Source organism: Panthera uncia, chromosome D2, assembly GCF_023721935.1.
Source record: "Panthera uncia isolate 11264 chromosome D2, Puncia_PCG_1.0, whole genome shotgun sequence".
Lineage (NCBI taxonomy): Eukaryota > Metazoa > Chordata > Mammalia > Carnivora > Felidae > Panthera > Panthera uncia.
Window position 1 is genome coordinate 75,621,370 of NC_064818.1, and position 26,660 is coordinate 75,648,029.

General features: G+C 52.6%; 1 protein-coding gene across 4 annotated transcripts in view; it reads left to right on the forward strand.

Moving 5' to 3' along the window:
- Nucleotides 1-26,660, forward strand: part of LOC125933013 (transforming acidic coiled-coil-containing protein 2-like) — a 124,976-nt gene that overhangs the window by 35,616 nt on the left and 62,700 nt on the right. For 2 of the 4 annotated variants that reach the window (XM_049645863.1, XM_049645864.1), the window contains exon 1: nt 6,132-6,218. The exons of 1 other annotated variant lie outside the window; for it this stretch is intronic. In XM_049645863.1, coding sequence (XP_049501820.1) covers nt 6,151-6,218 — 68 coding nt within the window. In that variant the 5' untranslated portion in view covers nt 6,132-6,150. Of the gene's footprint in view, nt 1-6,129; nt 6,219-26,660 lie in introns of those variants that run through there. One more of the 4 variants, XM_049645865.1, reaches the window with a different exon arrangement.

Here is a 26,660-nt window from a genome sequence, read left to right on the forward strand (position 1 = left end):
ATTGTTTGCCACTAATTCCTTTCTCATGTGATGAGACTTCTTGGCACTAACTTAAGTTTTTCATAGCCCCCGAGGTTTCCCCCATCAGCCTGCCTTCCTTCTTTTTTTTTAAATATTTTTTAACGTTTTATTTATTTTTGAGACAGAGAGAGACAGAGCATGAACGAGGGAGGGTCAGAGAGAGGGAGACACAGAATCTGAAACAGTCTCCAGGCTCTGAGCTGTCAGCACAGAGCCCGACGCGGGGCTCGAACTCACGGACCGCGAGATCATGACCTGAGCCGAAATCGGCCGCCCAACCGACTCAGCCACCCAGGCGCCCCCCTGCCTTCCTTCTTGTAGGAATCAAAGATTAAAATTGCAACCTGCATGCTTCATTTAGAAACAAAAGTGAGTCCCCTCTCTCTTGACCGATTTCTAGCTCATTTTGGGTTGCCTCTTTGGGCATAACAGTAAAACCCACAGCCTCCATTTTCTGTCGTGACAGAATTGAAAGAATGTTCCCCATGAAGAGTAGTCTTTGGAACTTCTTTGTTTGAAAGGAACTCTGGAAGGTCTCATGTGGATATGGTGAAGATGGTGAGGAAGACATATAGTAGAGCAGCCCTTTCCAAGAAGAACGCGAGAGAACTTTCTGGAAGGGATGGGATTTTTACCTGAGCTTGCGCTTCAGCCCAAGGAAACCACTCAGGCTCCCGAGGGTGAGCATGTGAGGTTGAATGTTGGAGTCTAGAAGATTGATAGAACCCATCAGTCTTCTCCCCCTTCTCTATTCAAACAATTCAAGACGTTTGCCAGGACCTTTGCCCATGCCCTCTGTGGTTTCACGCCGCATGTGTTTATGGAGCCCTGGCTGTACGTAGGGCACACCGTGTGGCTGGAGAGCAGAGCGCAGGTGCAGACACACGGATAAAGTGGGATGGGACAAGGATGCACCAAGGCTCCCACCTGCCAGCGGTCGAGAGGAGTCTGAGGGCCGGCTGGGACTGACCCTTCCAGGAGCTGGCCCGGGGCTGCGGCTTGATACCTGGGAGGCATTGAGAGAGCTGGGGAAGGTGAGGAGGGCGCCTGCTCAGCAGCGAGGTCACAGGGAGGACCCTGGCCCTGCTCAAGTACAGGGTGGAGCGTGTCACAGGATCAAAGCCAGGATATGGAATTGGGACTTCTTCCCGAAGGCAGTGGTCAGCTTTTGGAGCAAGGTCGTGTGACATCCAAGCTGTGTCTCCCACACCCGGGGACGAGGATCCCAGATCTGTCGGACCTGGTGGGGAATGTGCCAGCAGGGTGCCATTCGTGCCCGCACCTGGTCCTGTTTGCTGGCCGGATCTGCTGGTCTCGGGCTCACGTTCGCGTGTGGTCGCTGAACTTGGGCCACACGCAAGGGCTGAAATGGAACAGCTCCCAGCAACTGGAACCTTAGGGAGACGTCAGCGAGCACAGAGTGGTGTGACGTGGGTTGGACTTTGGGGGCCTCAGACGGAGGAGCAAGACGCAAGCAGGCGGTGGTAGTACGGTCAGAGCCGGCTCCCTAAAGAGAAGGTTCACGCGGTTTTGGGCAGCGGCCCGCAGCCCCCACCACGGTGTACTGGATGGCAGTGAAGGCCAGCAACTTGAAGAAACAGGACCTGGGCCTCCTCCATCGGTGTTTACATTCTTAGCGTTCCCCAGATGGAATTTTCTGTGATCTGACCTACTTTTCTTTAGCATGTGTGCTTGGGCTAATTAGCAGTGCAGGGGTCCATCGGTCCTGTTTGGAGAGCACGGCTGCTATGGCAACTGGAGACCTCTCTGAGGCCGCAGGCGAAGGGAGAGCGGCCCAAGTTTGTTTCTCTTGCAGTCTCAGAGGTGTTTCAACTTGCTCCCCCACCTTGACTGTGGCCCAGTGGGATTTAAAAGTCTCTAGCACATAGTTTATCTCTCAGGTACAGAGATTTGGCAGGTCGGCCGATCTTTCCGGTATGTGTCAGTAAGTAACTTGAGGACAGACTTGTCTTACTCAACGTTTATAGGCCAGGTACATGGCAAGGGTGTTAATATGTGTTGAATCGCTAATTGTCTTAGAAATTGTGGGTGCATCCCTCGATTTATCCAGGTTTCGAGGGTGTCTTGAGGACATGAGTAGGAGGGTCGGCAGTGGGGCCAGTCGACATGGACTTAGCTTGCCAGCAGGGTCCCGGAATATGTGTGCGGTGATCCAGAGGCCCCAAGAGGGGCTGAGTTCACGGTTTCATTGCAGCCACTGCTAGAAGCTTCAGGGATCACTTCAGGGATCATTGCTGTAGAGGGGACATGCTGTGCCTGGGGCAGGGAAAAGTCTGGAGAACCAGCTGGGAATGAAGAGATGGGAAGGAAGGCAGCACCTCCGGAAGAAAGATCAGGAGTAAGCAGAGGGGAACCGTGCATGGCGTCTGTAGGCTCAGCTGTAGACAGTAGCGTGGCCGGGTGGGTGCTCGCTGCAGGTGTGGATAGCTGAGGGCGTGAGTGCTTGGAGTGCTAACCGCTGGCATTTTAGTCATTTCAGATGGAATCTGTGCTTTCTCGCTGTACGAACCCACGATTGAACCTTTGCGGAACGATTTGGGGTGGGACGGGGTGAGGGAGGGAGGAGGGTGAGGCAGGAGTGGGGGACAGGGGGTGGTGTCTGTGTTATATGCAGTTCTCGTGATAAACCATGACCCGGGGCTGGGTCTACAGAGCACTGACGCTGGGTCGGATGATGGCTCTGGACTGCTGTTGTTTTGAGTTTCCTTGGTGTGGCTTGAATGGTTTGTCTATCTTTTCGCTTTTTTCTTTTAAGTTTATTTATTTTTGAGAGAGAGAGAGAGACAGAAGGAGGGGCAGAGAGGGAGAGAGAGAATCCCAAGCAGGTTCTGCATTGCCTGCACGGAGCCTGACGTGGGGCTCAAACTCACGAACCGTGAGATCATGACCCGAACTGAAATAAGGAGAGAGAGAGAGAGAGAGAGAGAGAGAGAGAGAGAGAGAGAGAGAGGTAGAGAGGGGAGCGTGAGCACATGAACAGCAGCAGGCCCTTGCGGCCCTTGTCCTCTGGAGTCGCTCTCCCTCCCCTGCTTTTTTTAGTTTGACGTTTTCTGTCAGCTGAATTGCTAGGTAACCAAATTTGTTTTAATCATGTGCCAGCTGAGCATCAAGAGGCCCTAAATGAAGATGTCAGAAGTTCTTCTGTAAGCACACAACACAGACTCGTGACGTTTGGACTTCCATGGCATCCACCTCACCGGTGCCCACATCGTTATTTTTTTTTCCCCGCGTTCTTGGTGGCGTTTTTGGCATCACTGAGTCGGTGGCAGCCTGCTAAGTGAAGTGTCACTGTGTCATGACATTTGAGTTGCTGGGATTCCACATAAGAGGATCTCATTTTATCGACTCCTTATTTCCTTAAGGGCACTTGTTTAGGGGAAGATGCTTCTCATCAAGAAGGAAAGAAAGTTAACACTGCCCGGCACCAGTTAGGGGCCTGGTCCTGGGACCCTATATATATATACACACATACATAAAATTTTCTTTAATTTCCCAATACCTTGCAAAGTCCACACTTTCCCTCTTCTGCCAGCTGAGGAAGCAGGGCTCAGGATGGTTAAGGGGTTGGCTGCAGCCTATACCACAAATGAAGAAGATGCCAGGCTTTGAATTCTGGTCTCATTTCAAAGGCCTCTCCTGTTATTGTGGCAAACCCTCACCTGCTGAGGGTGAGGACCTTTGGATGGTTCTCTGCTTTCACGTGTCGTGAACCAAAAAGCTGATGAGTTCTGACTGTGGTTCTTCATTTTTTTTTTTAATTTTTTTTAACGTTTATTTATTTTTGAGACAGAGAGAGACAGAGCATGAACAGGGAAGGGTCAGAGAGAGGGAGACACAGAATCTGAAACAGGCTCCAGGCTCTGAGCTGTCAGCACAGAGCCCGACGCGGGGCTCGAACTCACTGACCTCGAGATCATGACCTGAGTCGAAGTCAGCCGCTTAACCGACTGAGCCACCCGGGCACCCCTGGTTCTTCATTTTTGTAGCGCTGAGTTTGGCGAAAGCCCATACCCTTGGTGCCCAGGGACGGGGTCGCTTTCCTCAAAATCTTGTCTAGGTTAGTGCTTATGAAAATTTTCAGCTCCAAGCAGTAAGGTTGCTTGGACTCCCAAGTGTACATGGGGCCCAAGAGATCTGCTTTCTGGCGGGAAACAAACCCTCAGGGTACCGGAGGCGAACAAATTGCGGGAACTTTGCCCCTAGATGACACCCTGCGCCGACAGTGAGTGACGGCTGCCCAGGACGTGCTTTCCAGAGCAAGCCTCATCGGGCCACCCAGACAGTTACCCTGCCTGCGAGATTGACATTAGCTGCCTTCATCGAAACGCAAAAGTAAACCTTCTCCGGGTTTCCTGCAAATTTCATGTTGTTCTGGGAAACAGTTTTGATTCTCTGGCGTTTTGTTTGACAATAATCTTAAGCAGGCACAGGAGAAAGCCAGTCGGCCACGAAGTCTAGAACTATCCTGACGTTATGAGCGGCAACCTCAAAAGTCCCTGGCCAAACATCCTTGCCACAGCTTCAGAAAACACTCAGGGTATTGGAGGAAATTTCTAAATGCTTTGAGCAGTTCTGTGTTCATTTTATTTTTCTTTTGGCCACAGTTTAGATGCATTTTAAGCTTACTGTGCCATGGGGTGAAGACATGCCGGGAAAGTGTAGAAGGGTTTTCAGCTGATCATCAGGGGCTCGCTTTAATTCGGTTGCCAGCCTGTGTTTGGAGCGCACAGTACAGTTGCACTGAAAAGTAGAGCCGGGGCAAATGGTCAGGCTCCCAGGAGTGCCCCAGACTTTCGAACCTGTGAGAGATGGAACCCTTCTCTAGTAGCTTTTGGTGAGAAGGTCCCGGAGCCCAAGCCTTGAGCCTTTGTGAGCTAGCTGGAGCCAGGCGGGGGACCTGGCAAGCTGGGCATTGTTGCCCTAGCCAGGGCGGGGGCCGCGGTGATGGGGTGTGTTTAGAATCACAGAGTTGGGCCCTTTGGTTGTAGGTCACAGCAGGCTGTCTTTTCCCTGGTCACCCTGTGGCTTTCAGGGCTTGACACGGGCCTGTCAGCTTGCCTGGCCTCTGGTTAGGGGGAGCACCTGCTCAGGGCTTCTCCGCGGAGAACTCACCTGGTGGCCAAAGGTGGGGTTGCAGACCTTGTGGCAGGCCGTGGGCTTCTTTCTCTCCACCTTGCCTACCAATTGTCTGAGCGAATCGGAGGCCGGACCGGGTTGGCTGTGAGCAGGGAGCCAGGCCCTGGGATCTCCCTGGTACAAGCCTCATCGGGCTCCGGGCCTGGCCACCGGCCTGAAGGAGGCAGAAGGGGACAGCTGGAAAACCGCACACATCTTGCACATTTCCCGCCGCAGCCTGTTTACCTGCCCTCTCTCCCTCCACACACACACACTGGTGGGAGAAAAGTCTATTCCCCTCCTTCTGGAGGGATGAGCCAGCCGGGGGGCGGGTGGGAGGGGGCGGTGGAGAATACCCCTACTTCTCCCTGCGGTCAGCTCGGCGGAGACCACCACGCCCCTCCCTCCTTGGGGCCCCGGGCTCCGCAGCCCGCAGTGCATTTGCATTTCAAAGCCACACAATGCGGTCGGTCGGGGCGAGGCAGGGGAGGCTGGGGGAGGCGGCGCGCACGCAGAGGGAGGGTCTTCGCGCTCCCTCCCCCGGCCCCGTTTCCGGAGCCTGCGCCGGAGCTTTGTGAAGATGCAGGCGTCGGGGCCGCTCGGCGATGATGACATCACCGTGTCACACACCGAAGCCGGGCTGCCGGGGGGTTTAGGAGCAGCTCCGCTCGGACCACACCGGCGCTCACGCTCACACTCGCGCGCCCCGGGCAGAGCCGCGCGCGCCGGCCACACTCGCGCACACTCTTAGGCGCGCGCCGGCCACACTCGCGCGCACACTTCCGCGGCGCTCGCTCCCCGGGCTCCGGCTTCGGCCCTAAGCCGCAGCTCCCCGCCGCCGCCGCCGCCACCGCCACGGATGCCAGCAGCTGCTCCCATCTGCAGTGCAGCAGCCCCGGCCGCCGGCCGGTCCGTCCCGGCTCCCGGCTGGAGGAATCGCGCCAGGACGCTGGCCCCGCTCGCGGCTAGTCTGCTCGCCAGGGCGCAGCGAGGATGGGAGGGTCGCAGTCCCTGCAGCCAGTCCCAACCAGCGACCCGAACCTGGAGGCTTCCGAGGCAATGTAAGTGCTCCGCGGGGCCGCCCGGAGGCCCCCCCCCCCCTACCCCGGGAGGAGGAGAGGCTGCCTGGGCTTTGTTAGTGTCGCCTCTCCAGATGCCCGTGCAGCCTGGAGCCCGGGCTGGCCCAGGGTTCTCGGCAGCCTTACATGGCTTTGCCTGGTGGCTGCTCCTTTTAGCATTTAGTCCTCCCTCTGGAATGAGCGTCTGGCAGCCCTAGGACTGCCCCCGCCTGCCCCCCACCCGGCAGAAATGACCCTCTGGCATTCGATTTCAGTTGTTCAGCGGCCCAGTGCATGTTCCGGGGCTCCTGCCATGAGCATCTTAACTCTGCACCCCCAGCACAGTGGTATTTCCTGCAACGGAACAGCCGGGCATCAACAAGGGCCTCTTGGGAAGAACCCTTGAGTGTGGCAGCTTGGTGCCCATGGAGACAGACCAGTTTAGGGGCAGCCAGTCGCCTGGCCAGGCAGATGGTGTGGATCATGGCTGGGAGACATTCGGTCCTGTTAGCTTAAGCATCCGTATACTCACTCTGGTGAGCATTGTGGAGGACAAGGCTGCTTGCTATTATTAGTCAAGCCAGAGGAAGTCTTGTCATTGGTCCATTGGTCAAGGCAGGGCTTGACTGCATTGATTCCGGAGCCCAATCTTTTCTCCAAACCACAGAGCTGATGTGCTCAGAAGAGGCCTTTATCCTGGAATCCTTAGTATTGCCATTTCTGTATGGTCGTATCCATTTCCTCCCCAGGCGTGTCTGGAGGTTGGGGCTTATTGGGTAGATCTGGCTGGCTGCCGGGCACATTTCAGCAGGTCAGGCCGGCATCCAAGGAGGGCCTCCACATCCCAGGCTTACCTGCTCTACTTTCCCGAAAAGAAGAATGTCTTTCAGAAAAGAGTATTTTCTGGGCATCTGGGGGTGGGGCGGTAGGTGAAGTGATTGCTTGCTGAGAGCCACTGATGTGTAGATTAAAAGATTAGCAGGGATTGGTCTGGGTGTTGTAGTAGGGACAGGGTGCCATGTGGGGCTTCCTCACTGGTCCCCACGCCTGGGCTTCAATGAGGAGCTAGCTCGGCGCGGTGATGTAATGCTAGGCTGAGCCTCATGGTTTTCTAAGGCCCCGTCTCTTTAGCAGTGAACCATACTTAGGAGCAGGTGTGCACTGATCATTTGTCTTCCTCCTTGTAGCTTGGGAAAGCGTCATCTTACAACGGGAGGCACATCAAGCTGGAGACTTTTTTTAATGCTGTGAGCCTTGTACTACGCCTACCCTGTTTTTTGTCCCTGTGTCGTATTGTTAGATGCTTGGAAATACGTATCACCAGAAAAGACTGCAGCCTAGGCAGAAGAGAACAATTTCAACCTATTTTTTAAAAGTCTGTGAACTGGAAATCAGTTCATCAGTGCTAATCACTAACTAACTGGTATCAGGACTCACGCCTGTCAAAGAGCGTAAGAGGCTTGGAAAAGACAATGTGACCGCATGCTTGGGAAAATATGCGCCTCAGCCATTGGAAATTCAGCTCACCGGTCCCCAACATCCCCGCCCTCTTTCCCCGTTGAGTTAAGAAATGACCAGTATTCTGTTGGCTGAGGGCTGAGTTTGGGGAGATTCAATTAGGCAGAAGCTGCCTTTTGGATAAGGCCCCTACAGGTTGGTTCTGCCCTGTGGGGATAGCAGCGTTTGGGTAAAACTCCAGGCTGATCGGCCACATTGTGCTGAAGTCTGCTTATCAATATTGCATGGTTGAGTTCGTTCCTGTGCGCCAGCCTGAGGCATCTCTCCCTGGAACTGCTACTTCTGCAGTCTCTAAATGGAGATCTTTAGGATAGTACGGATGCTCATTCACTGATCCCACCCTCCAGCCCCTACCCTTTTTTTGTCTTTAAAAATGAAGAGAGGGGACATATTTGGGGCTGGTACCGTTCCCAACAGTTATTTTTCTCTAAAACCCCATCTCTGCTGTCTGAATAACGAGGGGCTCCTTTGCTACTGCCGAGTTGCTCGTTTCCAGTCTAGAGGTTTTAAAAAGTGTGTTAAGGGAGCGCCCCTCTTCCGTACAGGCACAAGCCTTGCACGATGGTGTGTATTTCCCTGCGCCTCAAAACGCACGCACAAGACGGTGCGGCACATGGTCCGTGGCGAAGAAGCTGCTGCTGCTGCTGTCGGGGTTGCTGGGGTGGAGGTGAACTTGGGGTGGACTTCTGCTGTAAGACCGTCCGTGACAACTGGAATCTAGAGTAACCCTTTGTTTTTCTCTGCCGAAAGATGGGCCGGAGTTGGGCACCCCCGCGGAAGAGTGAAACCAAAAGACAGAGGGAGGCAGGATGAGGTGGAAATGCCTGCAGGAATTTTTTTAGCGTCAGGATTTCTTTCTTGCCTTCTGCTTTCAGGTGCGGGGTGCCTTTGGGCAGCTTTTGTAGCCCTGCCTGGTAGCTTCACGCTGTACAGAGTGCGGTAGGGTACGCAGGTCGGGGGTGGGGGGTGGGGTAAGATCCAGAGTCCTGGGTCTCCCTCTTGGCTGGTAGAAACTTAAATCCTGGAGGGCACGTGGGGCTGGGAGCCGGTGGGGGGGTGGGGTGGAGGCTCAAGCACCGACCCTTCCCTTGCTCCTCCCAGGGTGGTCCCCAAACTGCTGCATCGCCTTCTCCGAGGGGCTTGTTAACAAATGCACAGCCCCAGGCCCCTCCCCAGACTCTCCATTTGAGCCAGAGATCTGTCGAGATGCCCGCTGCTGAGCTGTCGACGAGAAAGTTTGAGAAGCCCTGAGCTAGCTCAGTGTCTCCATCCTGGTCGGTGAGGAAGTCTGGCCACTTCTCTGGCTGCTTCTTTCCTGTGTGGGAAAGAAGTTCCGGTAGCAACAGCGGCCACTGTTTCCAAACAGAACAGGGGAAGCTGGGAGAGGAGAAATCTGCTGCAGAAAACACTCGCTAACCAGCGCAGCCACGCTGGGAAGTGCAGGGAAAGGACAGGAAGTGCTACAGTTAAGTGTGGTCTCGGCTATTGATCAGACTTGCTGTTCCCGCCTGTGCCTTCCTCCCGCGGCGGCGGCCCCTTGTGGCCCTGCTGCTGCTGAACGAAGCGGCACGAAGTCCTTTATCTTATGTTTAATTGGAGCTCCCACCCCCAGCCGGTTCCGGGGGCTCCCGATCAGCTAGGGGGACCCATGCCCCCGTAGAGCAAAGTAGAAAGGCCAGGCTGGGTGGAGAGGGGCAGATTAAGGATGGTGGCGGATTCACCATGGAGGTTTTCTGCTGCCACCAAGAGAAGGACGTGGCATCTGCCGGGAGGAGAGAACTGGATTGGGAGCACCCTGGGGGAAAGCTGATGGGCTTGGGCCGGGATTTGACAAGCAGGTGGGACAAGACTGATAGTTGAGAGAGTGGCCGAGCCCAGAGACTCTGGTTCTGCCCCCCCTGCCTCGAGGGTTTCTCCAGGTGAGGTACCCTGTCTGTAAAGACTCAGAAGGCGAAAGCACCCGCCCGTGGCCAAAGTGGGTACACTGTGTGCCTGAAGTTTGCCGGCGTTTCAGTAGCTCAGAAGGCCAGAAAGGGCTGCTGGGGCTGCTGGTAGGAATCTATCTGACTGGAGGCCTCACCGGCTCTCTTTCAAAGCCTTGTTTCTCGAGGTGACCCTTGGCTAAGTCATTGCCTCACGCGACCGCATCCCTGATGTGGGCTGCAGACAGCTTCTCGGTTCCAGGAAGCCGATTGCACTTTGGATATTATCGTTGGACAGAATCAGTTGAGTTTTGTGCCCCCTAAAATGGAATGAGCTCCAAAGTTAGCTGTACAGTGGGAGTTGCCTGAGTCCCGAGGGAACCTCTTGGGTGCTGTCTTGATTCAGGTTGCTATGACAAAATACCACAGATCGGGGAGCTTAAGCAACAGACATTTGTCTCCAGACAGTTCTGGAGGCTGCAAGTCCCACATCAGGGTGCTGGCAGATTTGGGGTCTGGTGAGGACCCACTTCCAGGTTTAGAGATGGTTGTCTTCTCCATGCATCCCTGGCCATAGAAGAGAAAGCAGAGATTTGATCCTTTTGTGGGGGGGGGGGGGGGGGAGAGGGGGGGGGGGGGGGAGAGGGGGGTATGGGGGGGGGGGGGAGGAAAGAGAGAGAGATGTGTCTTCATTTTTTTAAAAACGTTTATTTATTTTGAGAGAGAGAGAGAGAGAGAGAGAGAAAGCACACACGAGCAGAGGCAGCGTAGAGAGAGAGGGAGAGAGAGAAGCCCAAGCAGGCTCCACTCTGTCAGTGCAGAGCCTGATGCGGGGCTCGAACTCATGAACCACGAGATCACGACCTGAGCCAAAATCAAGAGTCAGACGCTTAACCAACTAAGCCACCCAGTCGCCCTTGTGTCTTCTTTTAAGGGCACTGATACCATTCACGAGGGCTCCACCCTCATGGCCTAATTACTTCCCAAAGGCCCTACCTCCAGATACCACCGCCCCGGGGGTTAGAGTTTCAGCATACAGATTTTGGGGGGACACAAACATTGAGGGCGAAAGCAAGCGCTTTTCCTCCACCATCATTCCTCGGTATCTCCAGCATGGCCCCTGCGGTCCTTTACTGCTTTCTCTGTGGGACTTACTTGCAGGCTTTCGCTAAGGTGAGCCGAAGGCAGGAACCTTCCGGGGCCCTCCAGGGAGCTGCCAGTTGTCCAGGGAGTCATGCCATCCCTTTCTGCTGGGGCAGTGGGATGGAGCGCCCAGTCGTTACAGGGTGAGCAGACATGGCTGGCATATTTATCGGGTGAGTATGGGTACGTGTTACATCTGGGTCGGTGGAGTCTGGGCCACTCTCTCCCCATAGGCCCTCTGCCCCCATCCCCCTGTTTCTTTCCACCATCTGTGGCCTGTATTTTCTGTGGCTGTATCTTTGGTTGCCTAGGACCTACTTTAGCCTGAAATCTGATTGGCTGTTCGTGCCAGATGGATTGCCCAGCGTTCCTGGGTGAGCAAAGGATATTGAATAATTCCATCCTTTCCCCCTTAAGATTGATGATGAGGACTTAGGCATTGGAAACAGTGGCTCCGTGAAAACCAATTGTTCATGGACTAATGCTTGTGTTTCAGATTGGACAGGAAGGAGTCTGGGGAGGACCGGTTGGCCACAAAGAGCTGGCTTAGTCAGAACTGCTCATACACACCCATCCCGCGTCAGAAGCAGTGGCTCAGATGAACCCTGGTTCCGTTTATATTTACAGGTTCCCTTTAGCCGTTGTTTCTGGAGAGCAGTTGTGTGCTGTTTGCGTCGCCAGACGTGGAAACATATCTGGATTTTGTAGCGTGAAAGCCAAGAGTGCAAAGTTCTGCGGCCCTGAGTAGACTAGATTTAGCAGAAACTTCTGTGTTCTGGATGTTTTCCACTGTGGAAATATGGCATCCATTAATCCTATGAGGCAGGCACTTCCAGCCCCGTTTTAGAGGTGAGGAAACTGAGGCCTCTGGATGGCTTACAGCAAGGGCTCAGCACACATTTTCCATAAAGGGCTGGGTAGTAAGTATTTTAGACTTTGCAGGCCATATGGTCTTGGTTGCAAGAACTCAGCCCTGCTGTTCAAGTGTGAAAGCAGTCCTAGACAATTAGTAAAACCAGTGTTCCAGTAAAGCTTTACTTACAAAAACAGGCGGTGGGTTGTAGCGGGCCGACCCCCTGGTCACACAGCTGGCCAGGACAGCGCTGGGATCCGTGCCCCCTACCTTCACGACTGTTTATGAGCACAGGGGTCCTCAGGTCTTTGGCCTGGGCCACATGCTTTGTCTCTCTGTGCTCTCTGCAAGCTGTCGCATGGGCTTAAATACTATCACGTACTGAGAACCCCCTGGCTGATGCCCTTCCCCTTTCTCTGAGCACCCTGCTTGCCCAGCTGCTCACTTCGTATCTCTCAGGTTTCTGATGGAGGGCCCAGGCTTAATGTGTCCCAAACTGAACCGATGGCCTTCCTTCTCTCAAACACAAAAAAATCTATATACAAACCAACCCAGTCCCAGCCCAGCTCCCCATATCAGCATGTGGCACCCCATCCAGCCAGCTGCTGCACCCAGAAAGTCTGGTTTCCTCCTCTTCCCGCTCCTTCCTTCTTCCTTAAACAGACCGATCAGGGCCCTTCCCCCTGTCTGCTTCCCACTGGTTTCCACCTGAAGTCCCACCTTCCCTGTGGGGGCCTGCGGGTCTGGCCTCCCGCTTCCCCTTGCCAGCTGTTCTCCGGCCACACTGGTCACCTGTCAGCTCTTTGAACGTGCAATGCTCAAGTGCCTCAGAGCCTTTGCACGTGCTATGGGTCGTCCAGAAGGCATTCCGCGCCGTGCCAGCCTGACAGACCCATCTCCAGCTTCAAATCTTGACAGCTTTTCCTGCCGTTACTCTCCAGTGCTGTCCAATAGAACCTTCTGGGATGATGGAAAGTTCTGTCATCTGCACTTCCCAGTATGATAGCCACCTAGCCCGTGGCTGTTGAGCACTTGAAGTGTGGATAGTGCATGCAAGCAATTGCATTTTATTTTATTTTGAATCTATTGTTGTTTAAGCTTATTTATTTATTTTGGGGAGGAGGGGCAGAGAGAGGGAGAGAGAGAGAGAGAGAGAGAGAGAGAGAGAGAGAGAGAGAGAGAAACCCAAGCAGGCTCCGTGCTGTCAGCACAGAGCTCGACGTGCGGCCTGATCTCATGAACTGTGAGATCATAACCTGAGCTGAAATCAGAAGTCAGATAATTAACCGACTGCCCCACCCAGGCACCCCCAAGAAATTGAATGCTATTTATTTATTTATTTATTTATTTTTAATTTTTTTAATGTTTATTTTTGAGACAGAAAATGCCCTGGGCTGTGCAGAGAGGAAGGCTATACTCCCACTGCCACGCTTTTTCCAAAGTCCTTGCTGGCTCCTTTCCTTGTACCGCGTCTCCCCGGACATAGTCCAGCTCATCAGGTCCCCACTGCGTTCCGTTCTTTGCATCTTGGACCTAGATAGGCTTGGAGAGGGCGTGCTTAACGGATCTGGGAAGGCCCCTGGTGTCCCCAGCAGCAAGGTTGGTATCTGCTCTTCAGGCTTCAGAGAGAGAGAGAGACAGAGCACCAGTGGGGTAGGGTAGAGAGACAGGGAGACACAGAATCCGAAGCAGGCTCTATGCGCTGTCAGCACAGAGTCTGACGCGGGGCTCGAACTCAGAAGCTGTGAGATCACGACGTGAGCCGAAGCGGGCCCCAAGAAATTGAATTTTGGATTTTAATTAAAATAGTCACGCATGGCAAGAGGCGATTGTATTGAACACCGCAGCTCTGTATCATTCTGTTGTATGAGTTCTTCATAATACTCTGCAAAATATATAGTTATTGATTTGTCTCTTGTTTTTATTTAAAAACTTTTTTTTAACGTTTATTTTTGAAAGAGAGGCAGAGCGTGAGTGGGGGAGGGGCAGAGAGAGAGAGAGGGAGACACAGAATCTGAAGCAGGTTCTAGGCTCCGAGCTGTCAGCACAGAGCCCGATGCAGGGCTCACTCTCATGAACCGTGAGATTATGACCTGAGCCAAAACCAAGACTTGGACACCTAGCCGACTGAGCCACCCAGGTTACCCTGATTGATCTCTTTGAACTGTTCTCATCAGAATGGAAGCAACCTGAGGGCCTTGTATGTATTGTGCTTGTCCCCAGTATCTAGCACAGTGCTGAGCACGTAGTACGCACTCAGTAAACAGCTTGTTGAATGAATAAATGCATGAAGAAATGGATAGTCTTACTGGCAGAAACAATCCTAGGCACACGTCTGCTCCACACTGAGCTGTGCTCAGGGGCCCTGCAGCCGGGGACTTGGAGGGGCAGGAGAGGCTTGGCTCGACCTCGGGTGTTAAGGTTCTGCGGGCCCCACGTGAGGACGGGACCCACTGCCACGAGGACGGCCGGTTCAGTGCTCTGCCTGCCTGTCTCCCCTACGTGACTCTGCCTCGATATCCTTGCCCAGAGCATCCCAAGCAAGTACACTGCAGGCTGCAGCGGATGGCAGGTCACCCAGTGACAGGTCACGGCCCTGCTGTCTCCCCCTCTCTCCTCCTGGATGGTTTGCTCTTCTTACAGGACTGTGCACTCAGCCCTCTCCGTTCTGCCGTGTCTTTTGGCCGTCGCTTAGCTGGTGTCTCTTGCCTGCCTTCCTCTCCATCCACCTGAGGATGCTGCTCCTCCTGGAGCGGGGAGGGGGACAGGGCGGCTGCTGCCCGAGCTGCAGAGGCTTACAAGGAGGCTGGGGGGATGGCAGCGCATTACCTTTGCTTCTGCCTTCTTCGCCCTTGCAAAGGGGGGCAGCTGCCGGGGCCAGGAAGGTGCATGCCCCCACCCCCGGCCCCGCCACTGTGAAGTGAAGAACCTTTTGGGCCGGTGGGCTTCTCAGAGCTCTTTTTGCACCTGCCAGCGCTCCTTACTTAGAACGGTTGTTTCTGGGTTGGCCGCTTCCATGGTTTACTCTGCTTTGTCCTTAAATGGAAGCAGCAGCAGCCTCTGGCTCTGGGCAGAGCATTGGGAGCTGGGGGTGGGGGCAGGGGTGGGGGGTAGGGGTAGGGGTGGGAGCTGGGGGTAGGGAGGTAGAGGTGGGAGCTGGGGGTGGGGGCAGGGGTGGGGGGTAGGGGTAGGGGTGGGAGCTGGGGGTGGGGGCAGGGGTGGGGGCAGGAGTAGGGGCAGAGGTGGGGAGGCCCCATCCTCAGTTTGCTCTGTGTCCTTGTGCGGCTGACGCTGACGACTCAGGCCAACTGTTGGGTCCAGTTTGCCGCGGGCATCTGGGCTTCACTTCAGGGTGTTTGTGGAGACTCAGAGTCTGAGAACTTTACAGCTGAACCATCAGGGCCTGAGAAGTCACAGGGGGCTTATTCTTAATGCAACCTTGTTTCAAATTCCACAAGCACATCATTGGTGAAACACCACTCAGGCCTTTCCTGCTGGTCTTTTTTTTTTTTTTGATAGAGAGATTGAGTGCCAGTGTGTGCACCTGCCGGGGAGGGGCAGAGAGAGAGAGAGAAATGGTGCCTGACTCGGGGCTCGATCTCCCCAACTGTGAGATCATGACCTGAGCTGAAATTAAGAGTCGGATGCTTACCTGACTGAGCCATCCGGGGCCTGCTGGTCTTTATTGAGCATGACTCAGGTAGTCAAAAATTTTAATCTCTTCCCATTAACTTCCAATTTGCTAAAAAAATATACATTTATTTTTATTATTATTTTTAATGTTTGTTTATTTTTGAGAGCGAGAGAGAGCGTGAGGGAGGGAGGGGCACAGAGAGGGGGAGACACAGAATCTGAAGCAGGCTCCAGGCTCAGAGCTGTCCGCACAGAGCCCACAGTTAGCGTGTGTCTTTGCTCTAAACTGTCATTTTTCTTTTTTTGGTTTTCCAATTCCTTCCCTCTCCTCAGGGAGGTTCTAAAGATAAGTTTGCAAGAAAGGTGGCTGTTTATTTACTCTGTTCATCCTGAGTGAGCAGTGGCTGCAGATACGGCATTTGTCGAGGCTGAAGCTTGACACTTGTTAAAGCTAGGGCTGCTCTCTGTCTGGGCTGAGGGAGAAAGTCCAGCGGAAGAGAGTGTCACAGTGAGACTTGCCACCCTGTGTGTGGCGGCTCGCCGCGTCTCCTGGAGCTCTCCCGTGCAAGCACCATCTTTAATGGGGATCAGGTCTGGGTCTCTGGACCTTCAGGAACAGTCTGATCAAAGGGGCTCCAGCTTCTGAGATACTCCTCTTTGCCATTCACCAGGGCCCTGGTGGAAGTTGCTGGTGGCTAATTGTTCTACTTTGGAGGGACATGCCTGGCGTGCCTTGTGAGTATTTTCCAGGAAGAAGGCGGAGAGGCTGGCCTGACTTTAGGGAAAACATCTGTACACTTGTAGGTCGTGCGTGGGATTTCCTGGCCCAGCCTGGTTCGGAAGTGGGTCCTGTGACTGTGTTCATTTCCCTTAATGCTCGAGGCGAGAAAGAGTGGCCCCAAGACACTGAAGGGCAGGGCTGCGGGGAAGAGGCCATCACAGCATCAGTGTCCGAGGGACTCTGCTCTTGGGGAAGAAGGAAGAGGGGCCGGAGTGCAGAGTGTGTGTGAGGCAGCGGGGCGGGAGCGTAATGCCAGCCCGGCCCCCGGGGCACTACAGCCCGAGTCTAGTGGGCAACGAGTTTCGATTCCTCCTAAACCAGTGACTGGCAAAGTCTCTAAGTCTAAGCGGAAGGTTTTATGACCAGGAACACAGGGTCTGAGGGGCTGTCCCTGGGCAGAGGTGCACCCAGAACGTTCCTTCCTCAGAAGGGCTCTGCCTGTGGGCTTAGCCGGGTACCTTGGGTAGAAGGCACAAAAACCATGTGAAGTAACTTAAAGACGAGAGAATGTATGTGTCCTATGACTGACAGGTAGGGTTCTTCCAGCAGTGATTATCAAGATGGCTTTGGAAAAAAGGACCCCTCTCCCCCATAAAAACAAACAAGCAAGCAAAACTGAGAAAAACCCCAGAACAACCTAGAGCAATAGAGTTGGTGGCCTTTAGAATCACTTTCTTTGAGGGGCGCCTGGGTGGCTCAGTCGGTTGAGCGTCCGACTTCGGCTCAGGTCATGATCTCGCGGTCTGTGAGTTCGAGCCCCACGTCGGGCTCTGTGCTGCCAGCTCAGAGCCTGGAGCCTACTTTGAATTCTGTGTCCCCCTCTCTCTTTGCCCCTCCCCCGCTTGTGCTCTGTCTCTCTCTCTCTCTCTCTCTCTCTCTGTCAAAAATAAAATAAACATTAAAAAAAAATGGAAAAAAAAGGATCACTTTCTTTGATGTACAACAGGGGACCTACACCTGGGGCTGCCTCAGGCTCCCTCTCTGACCCGAGGCTGCAGCTGCTGGGGGACCTGAGTGCCACGGCCTCTGGGACTGTCTGCACGGACCTAGAGCCACATCGGGGAGGCAAGGAACCTCGGGAGCACTGGGGTGCTTGGCTGGCCTCTGGACTGGTCTTGAACAGCTCAGCACGTGTCTCCTGCCCTCACTGGCGAGCCTGCTTCTAGGACAACTCTTAGGTGTTTTGACACCCATAGGGAATATCTTTAGTTACCAGACTGGAGATACGTGACCTGAAGCAGAGGGAAGGGGAAGGGGAAGGGGCAGGAGGAGGGCCGTCAGGCCTGGCTGGAAGCTTCCGGCAGTGTTCTCCCAGGATTTTTGCTGTTGATGGTATCTGATGCTAGACAGAAGTGGAGTCAGTGGGAAAGGGCTCCAGGTAAGAAAGGACAAGGCGTACCTTGGTGGCAGATGGTACCTGGAGGTGCTGTCTATGAGGATGAGGGAAAGCAGGGCTTGAGAAGTGGAGAGGTGTTTGTTCCTGATGTCTGTCACGTCCAGTTGTTCTAGTGACAGATGAGAGAAGGGTGTGTTGTTGGCGCCCACCCCTCTCTGGGGGGTAGCTCTTAGCACCCAGTCTAACTGCACGGTCCTGGGGCTGCCCCCAGACTCCAGAGTCACGGCGAGGTCGAGCCAGGGCCCTGTGGTCACCAGCCACCTGCTCCCATGCACAGGACAGCGGGCAGGGGGCTGAGCGGAGGCTGTAGCCAGCAGTGTTCTTCTGGCCACTTTCTCCCTCCCTCATGTAGGCCCTGAGCCCCGGCCCTTCACGTGACCTCGGTGGACCAGAGGAGGGTTCTTTCTCCTTACTGGAAGACCGTGTGACTGTGGGTCCCTGTCTGTGACCAGCACATCGTACATGGACCAGAGAGCTGGGTGGCATTGGACTGAGGGGGTGCCTGATGAACTGACCTACTGCTCCCAAGAAAAAGCGGGGAGAACCTGCACGGGTCACCACCAGCCAGCCCAGCTCCACTGTTGGGAACAGTACAAAGGTCGACAAATTCCACCTTTAGAAAGCTCGTGGACCACAGCACTGGCTCAGTGCAAAGCTGTCCTGGGTTCCTGGGCGTGTAGCATTGCGGGTCCACGCGGTGCCCTTGGAGGCTCAGTTACGACATCCGTGAAATGGGGCCGATACCCCATCCCCCTCTCTGTTGCTGACAGAGTCTACGGATAAAAAAGAATGCATGCTCATGTTGGGGACTCTGGAGAAGAAATAACAAATAAAATGTTTGAGTACTGTGCCTGTGGCTTTTAGTTTTAGTTTTTTAAATATAGCATCGTTCCTAGTGAAGTCTGCTGAAGAAACCCTGAAATGTTGCCGCTTTGTGCCAAAGGATGCATTAGTGTCACTCTTCAAGGAAACCCCTTAGTGCCTGTGAAGTGGAAAAGGTGCTGAACCTCAGAAACCAGTCTGCTCAGATGGGCTTTCTCGAATAACACACTTTCCGCCCTGTGTTCACTCTCCTGGCTTTATGCTGTGCATTTCCCAATCTGTGCTTGAAGTATATATTGTATTAATTATATTACACCATATTACACCATATTACATCATATTTATTATATTATATTATATTATATTACATCGTATCATATTATACAGTGCTATACTATGTTGTGTTATATTCATAATCTCCTGAATACTGATTTTCTCCAACCTCTCCAAATGTAACCATCTCTTCTAAAGCTCAGGGCTTGGGGCGTCTGGGTGGCTCAGTCGGTTAAGCGGCCGACTTCGGCTCAGGTCACGATCTCGCGGTCCATGAGTTCGAGCCCCATGTCCGGCTCTGTGCTGACAGCTCAGAGCCTGGAGCCTGTTTCAGATTCTGTATCTCCCTCTCTCTCTGACCTTCCCCCATTCATGCTCTGTCTCTCTCTCTCAAAAATGAATAAAAGTTAAAAAAAAAATTTTTAATAAAAAAAATAATAAAAGTCAGGGATTAAATTAATCCTGGCATGGTGTGTGGAAGGGAACCAGGGGTATGGGGGTGATTGGGTACAGGCTTTCCTGGAGATGGTATAAATTGCCCAACTCTCAGGGGCCCTGGGAAGTATTTCCCTCATACTCAGATGTAATATTTCACTGGTAAACGTTCAGCGGGGATAAAATAATGGAGGGCTGCATGGAGGAGGGGACACTACCACCGAGCCTTTCTGAGCAGGTCTCTGCTGGGCAGGAAGAAGCAGCGAGAGAAAGTGCAGAAGAGCTGGAAAGGTCTGCTGGGGGACTGGTGGAGGGCAGGGTGTGGGGTTTGGCTTGAGTGCACAGAGCAAGAGCGGGAGGCGGGATCCGAGGAAAACGTCAGGGGCCAAGTGGTGGAAGGCCTCATGAGGCGCTGAGGAATTCGGACAGCCTCTGAAGGAGTTAAGAGGGGCGTCACGTGACCAGATTTGGGTTTAGGTTCGAGGAGAAAAGGAGAAAACAGCCCACCTTTGTTTCTTCATCTTGGTCTGTGTCACACAAGTGACTAGAATTCGGGAGTTTCCAGATTTGTTACTTAAGACACTGGGTGGCCTCTGTATGGGTCCTTCTTTATAGAATTAAAAGCCAGCCTTCGGGGGCGCCTGGGGGGCTCACTCGGTTGAGTGTCCGACTTCGGCTCAGGTCATGATCTCGCGGTCCGTGAGTTCGAGCCCTGCGTCGGGCTCTGTGCTGACAGCTTGGAGCCTGGAGCCTGCTTTGGATTCTGTGTCTCTCTCTTTCTGACCCTCCCCTGTTTATGCTCTGTCTCTCCCTGTCTCAAAAATAAATAAATGTTAAAAAAAATAATTAAAAAAAAAAAAAAGCCTGCCTTCTTCAGGATTGTTTGGACACTGGCTTTCTGAAATTCTCCCCCGAGGCCCTTCCTCGTTAATAAAGAATTCCCAAGTCTTATGCCCCCATGTGGGTGGTTTGGTGCCTCAGAGGCTGCCCACCAGGGGGGTTGTTTGCAAGAAGCGGGGCCATTCTTGAGGGGACAAGAGGACATGTGCCCAGTGCCTGTAATTCTAAGTGGAATATACAGTCATTTGAGTTGCATCTCCTTGTACGTGTAGACAGACACAAGTTTTTTGTTTTTTGTGTTTTTCACCTCTTTCCTGGATAATGTACGGCCTCGTAGCTTGCCATGCAGATTAGGGCCGCCGAAAGGGCAGGTCTGACCCTAGGAAGCCAGAATGTGTGTGCAGGTAGGCAGAGCCGGTTAGCTAACAAGGAAGGCAGTAGGAACCTAAGGATTTTGTTTTTGAAATTTTATTATTATAGTTTTCATATTTATTTTTGAGAGAAAGAGACAGAGCACGAGTAGGGGAGGGGCAGAGAGAGAGAGGGAGACACAGAATCTGAAGCAGGCTCCAGGCTCTGAGCTGTCAGCACAGAGCCTGATGTGGGACTTGAACTCACGAACCGTGAGATCATGACCTGGGCCGAAGTCGGACGCTCAACCGACTGAGCCACCCAGGCGCCCCCCTTTTTTTTTTAATGTTTGTTTATTTTTGAGAATGGGGGAGGGGCAGAGAGAGATGGAGACAGAGGATCCGAAATGGGCTCTGCATTGACAGCAGAGAGAGCCTGATGCAGGGCTCGAACTCACGAACCGTGAGGTCATGACCTGAGTGGAAGTTGGAATCTCAGTGGACTGAGCCACCCAGGCACCCCAGGAACCTAAGGATTTTGGAAAGAGCGGCGTGTCGGGAGGCTGAAAGCGAGAGAAAGGCAACCCCCAGAGGAAGATGCAGCTGTAGGAGGTGATGAGGGGTCTGTGCCCGGGACCCTCCGAAACTAGAAAGGGACGGGAGGCTCCCCACTGACGTTTTCTAAGCAGAGAGGACAATGAAATGGGGAAATGGCTTGATCTGTCAACTGTGGCCTGCAACAAATAAAGGAAGAGATAAACCCCTAATTATCTAAGTCAGCTTTCATTAAGATGCCAACTGGAGCCAGAAGCATGACTTTTAAAATCGTAGGAACCTTGAGATAAGGGAAAACTTTGAGCCTTTGATGCAAGAGATGTGAGAAAACAAAGCACAAAGCGGCCCTTGTCCTAAAAAGAAGAGAGAGAGAGAAGTCTGGTGCTGGTTTAGAAGTCAGAGGGCTTGAAAGGCCTGAGGAATAGAAATAGGCAGGTGCCATTGTCCGATTTCTACCTCATTCTGTTCCTTTTATCATCAAATTGAGTAGTATAGTGGCAGGAAGGTCAGCTCTGAGGGTCTGTTTTAAGTCAATTGGGTTATTGTCACCAAACCCTTAACCTTGAGGCAGTTTGCCTGTTTGATGTGGGAAATTGGATCCATTCGATGGAGCGTCGTCATATGTAATTGGAATCTGAGGTTCCTTATCAGCCTTGTCATATTTAAACCACTGATTAGGGCTCTGATACTTTCGTTATTGAATCAGCCAGTGTAAGAGATGACTCTTGGAGTCCAGAAGAACAATCTTCTTGCTTGCATCCATAGTACTGACAGTAAAAAAGTAAATGCTTATTATTTTAGCCAAAACTTTTTGAAAGCACACTTGGGATCTCAGCTTTTTCCTTAACCTTCCACGTGTGTCTCGAGTCTGACCGCTCCTCACCTTGACTGCCGCTGCTGGTCTAGTGCACGGCCCCGCCTTCTGTCTCTGGACTCCTGTCCCCTCGATGATCGGATGGGCTCTGCCCCAGCCCCCCACTGCTGCCCTAATGCTGTTGTCAGAGCAGTCATGGTGGCCTTTGAAGACCATACATCTGGGGGAGTCCTTCCCCCTTTGAAGCCCTCTGCTGGCTTTCCAGCTCCTCGTGGCAGACTTCCTCCTCCTGGGTCTCTTCTCCTCCTGGGGGCCATAACTAAGGCTGCCTCTTGCACCTGGTAAGCTCCTTCCCACCTCAGGGCCCTTCATCCTGTGGTTCCCTCTGCCTGGAACCTTCTTTCTCCAGCTCTGTGATTACTGGCTCCTCCTTCCTTCTTCATGTCCGTCTTCCTTTGACGGAATGCAAGAGAGAGAAACTCTAGGTGCACCCCGGAGCCCAGAACAAACTAAGTCAGCACACCGTCTACTTTGCTGATTAGAATTTCTGCCAAAGTGGCTGTGAATTAATTCGGTAAATACTCGAGTGAAATTTATTGCTTGATTTTACAATTCCTCGCCCACAGCCTTTTTAGCAGCGTGTGTGTGTGTGTGTGTGTGTGTGTGTGTGTGTGTGAAGGAGAGGGGGGTGTTGGGTGTGTAGGAGGAGCAAGAAAATCATAATCTTTTCTCCTTGTTCATGAATCATTGGTATAGCTGTCCCCTGACTACAGGGGGCTTTAAAGAAAGTAGGGCTGGGGCGTCTGGGTGGCGCAGTCGGTTAAGCGTCCGACTTCAGCCAGGTCACGATCTCGCGGTCCGTGAGTTCGAGCCCCGCGTCAGGCTCTGGGCTGATGGCTCGGAGCCTGGAGCCTGCTTCCGATTCTGTGTCTCCCTCTCTCTCTGCCCCTCCCCCGTTCATGCTCTGTCTCTCTCTGTCCCAAAAATAATAAATTAAAAACGTTGAAAAAAAAATTAAAAAAAAATAAAATAAAAAAAATAAAGAAAGTAGGGCTATGCTTTATGTTTCTCTGGTTCTGTTCGGGTGAAAGGTACAATAATCTTTTAACACATTGAGGACCGGAGAGAGTGAACACTTTCTAGATGCCTGGCATTGTGTGAGTACAGAGTCACTTCTCATAGCAACCTCGTGTGGCCGGTGGTACTCCCATTGGATAGAGGAGGAGCTGGGCCCATGGTCAAGGTTGTGTGAAGGAACCTGTCCGAAGTTGCCCCCCTCACAAGTGGCAGAGCATGAGGTTTTGGAGCCAGATCTGTAAATGCTCATTTTTATATTTTGTAAATATTGTGCTGTCTTCTACAAAATTAACGGATTCAGATAATTTAGATATTATGTATGAAGAGCATGCTCAACTTCAGACTTTGTTCAGAATTTCTTTAATAGCATGTCAAAGACTGAGCATTGTTGCTGCGTTACATATGAGAGAATGGCGTGAAAAATATCCTGATGCAGGCAATGCCTCAGGAATGCATGTTTGCAAGGCGTTGAACAATACTTCTCTGCAACTGGCATGCTATTTACAAGCCATTCTTTTCCTTTTGGTTCTGTAAAGCGATTGGAAGGAAGGGACAAAAGATTTAAGTGCTCCTTCTTTATTGTACAAAAGCACTGTTTGCAGACATTGGTAGAAAAAGGGTTTTTGGGGCGCCTGGGTGGCGCAGTCGGTTAAGCGTCCGACTTCAGCCAGGTCACGATCTCACGGTCCGTGAGTTCGAGCCCCGCGTCGGGCTCTGGGCTGATGGCTCAGAGCCTGGAGCCTGTTTCCGATTCTGTGTCTCCCTCTCTCTCTGCCCCTCCCCCGTTCATGCTCTGTCTCTCTCTGTCCCAAAAATAAATAAAAAAAAAAAAAAGAAAAAAGAAAAAGGGTTTTTAAAACTTTCTAAACGTTGGGCTTTACTAAAGTACTACAGCCATCCCAAGGCCAGGTTCGTACGTTTTGTTTCTAGTTGCAACATGGTGGTTGAGACTCAGGGTGGACTGCACATTGCCATTTATTTAGCAGAGCCGGGGAAGAATTTTTAGGGGAGAGTTTGTCTTTGTGATTCTCGGAGAGAGGCTGTGGGGGGTATCAGTTGAATATCACCTCCAGGCAGGACCCAGAGAATTACTGATTTTTAGGTAAATGAAATCTAACAATAACTAAACCCTCTCTGGGTTTAGTTCTCTTAGTTAGCAAAGCTTCAGGGTCTCCGGAGGCTGGCTCAAAGTCAGCGGTCTCAGCAGGAGGGTGTGATGCTGTGATTTATAATCCCAGCTGCTTGGATCTCACAAGGAGCTCACAAGGCTTTCTGGGCTGCTCAGGGCTTAACAAAGTGGTTGAAATCTACCCGTATGGTGCGTACAGCTGATCCTAGAACAACACGGGTTTGTGCTGCGTGGCCCCATATACATGTGGTGGTGGTTGTTGTTGTTGTTGTTGTTGTTTGATGCAGTTTGGTGCTATAAACGTATCTTCTCTTCTTTATGATTTACTTAATATTTTCTTTCCTTTGGTTTACTTTCCTGTAAGAATATGGTATGTAATACATACAACATACAAAACATGTGATAACCAGCTGTTTATGTTACCAGCAAACCTCCTGGTCAACAGTAGGCTATTAGTGGTCAAGTTTTTGGAGAGTCAAAAGTTATACTTGGATTTTGATTGCATGTGGGGGTCAGTGCCCCTAACCCCAGCATTGTTCATTGGGTCAACTGTATGTATTTGTTAAAAGCAACCTTGATGTCACTCAGTAATGAATTTACGCTGAAACATTAGGAAGAGAGGACTCTAGGGATGTTAATGTCCAATGCAGCAAAAGCCCTCAAATCCTTTCTCCATTGCTATTATTTTTTTTTTTTAAAGAAGCATCATGCTTTTTTTTCTAAGTTTTTTGTTTTTTGTTTTTTTTGTTTTTTTGGGGTTTTTTTTGTTTTTGTTTTTGTTTTTTTTTGAGGGGGTGGGTGGGGAGAAGTAGGAGAGAGGCAGGGAGAGAAGGCGAGAGGGAATCCCAAGCAGGCTCTGCACCGTCCGCTTAGAGCCTGATGTGGGACTGAAACCCATGAACTGCAAGATCATGAGCTGAGCCAAAAACAACAGATACTTAACCGACTGAGCCACCCAGGCACCCGTCCATTGCAATGGTTAATAATAGCTTGCAAGGCTTTAAAAGACCACTCTAAAGGCAAAATTTTAAATGATGAATTACAAAGTCAAAACACATAAGCTTTAATTATTGATAGAAAGGGCACGATTCAGATAAGCAGGACAGCCTCCAAATATGCTTTTCCTCCTTTTGACTAGAAACGGGGAGGGAAACAGGGAAGTAAGAGGTGGGGGCATGTGCATGCGTGCTCACACACACACACACACACACACACACAGGGGGAGGGGAGGACAGAGGAGAGAGAGGCAACTCCTGAGACAGAGACTCCAGAGCAGATGGAGGCCCAGCCGGATTCAGAGTCTGAGACAGAGGCACACAGAGATAGACACGGAGACAGACAGAGACTTAGGTGAGGCCGCTTTAGACGTGAAGAACTGAGGAGCCGGGAATGCGGAGGCTGGAGCCACCCTTGCTCTGCTGAGTGGAAATCGTGGCCCCTTTGAAAGACTCTGCTTTGAGCTTAGTCAGCACTTGAGTCTCCCTTGACCCCATGATGCTATGGCCTTTGGTCCAAGATGTGAATCAGTACGGGCAGCAGCATTCAGGGGCTGATCCAACCGCCCTGCAGAGGGCATGTGGCCAACCCCAGGGGTCTGGGTGGCCCACAACCTCCCCTGTTACCCAAAGTAGATTGTAGGAACTCAAACGGTTATAGTCAGGAGGGCAGGGCTGGGGCCTCTTGGATGCGCACTCGATGGCCAAATGAGGGGACAGGTTAAGGTGTGGCTGAGGAACAGGGGAGCAGGAGTGAGGAGGGCAGAGGGCAGGAGACCCAGGCTGGCCTGGCTGGCTGCTCCCATGGGGCGGTTGTGGATCTAGATGCCAAAACCCCGTTTGGTCCATCACCCTGGAGATGAGGATGCCCTGGAAACCGATGGCACCCAAATATACTGGAGACTGAGTTGCAGACCAGCCTGCCATCCTACAGGAGCCATTGGGACGCAGAGGAAGCTGCTTCGTTTGGGACAAGGGGCACAAGACACGTGCTCTCGTCTCAGCTCTGCCCCTGCCGGGCTCTGAGCGCCTCCTTGAGTCACTGGGCCCTTTGGCTCCAGATTCTCTTCCTCAGGACCCAGAAGGATGTGAGCGTCTTGTGAGCGGGTAGCTGCTGTGTCTGACGCGGCTGCCCAGGTGCTCGGCTCGGGATAGGTGACAGACAAGTCCTGCTGAAATTGTCATAGAATGGTGTCCACACGCCTCACCTGTTGTGAGGGTCAGATGGGAGGAGGGGTGAGGAAGCTGAGGAACAAAGTGTAAAATTGGCTGGGGTGGGCAGTCCCTGGTTGAGGCGCCCCCATCCTGGTGCCCGGGTACTGCCTGGGAAACCACCCTGAAATCAGAAGGATGCTTGTGGTGTGTGGAAGGTGAGCCAGGGAGGCAGAATGGGTGCTTCTTGGGGCGCCTGGGTGGCTCAGTCGGTTAAGCGTCCGACTTCGGCTCAGGTCACGATCTCGCGGTTTGTGGGTTCGAGCCCCGCATCGGGCTCTGTGCTGGCGGCTCTGAGCCTGGAGCCTGCTTCAGGTTCTGTCTCCATCTCTCTGCCCCTCCTCCACTTGTGCTCACTCGCTCTCTCTCTCTCTCTCTCTCTCTCTCAAAAATAAATTAAAAAAAAAAAACCAGAATGGATGCTTCTCACTGGGTGTGGGAGCACGTGAAGGGGCAGGTCCCTGGTGGGTGCGTCTGCCCTGGGCTATGCAGAGAGGAAGGCTGTGTTCCCATTGCCACGCTTTTTCCAAAGTCCTTGCTGGCTCCTTTCCTTATACCACGTCTCCCCGGACATAGTCCAGCTAATCGGGCCCCCACTGCGTTCCGTTCTTTGCATCTTGGACCTAGATAGGCTTGGGAGGGCGTGCTTAATGGATCTGGGAAGGCCCCTGGTGTCCCCAGCAGCGAGGTTGGGCTC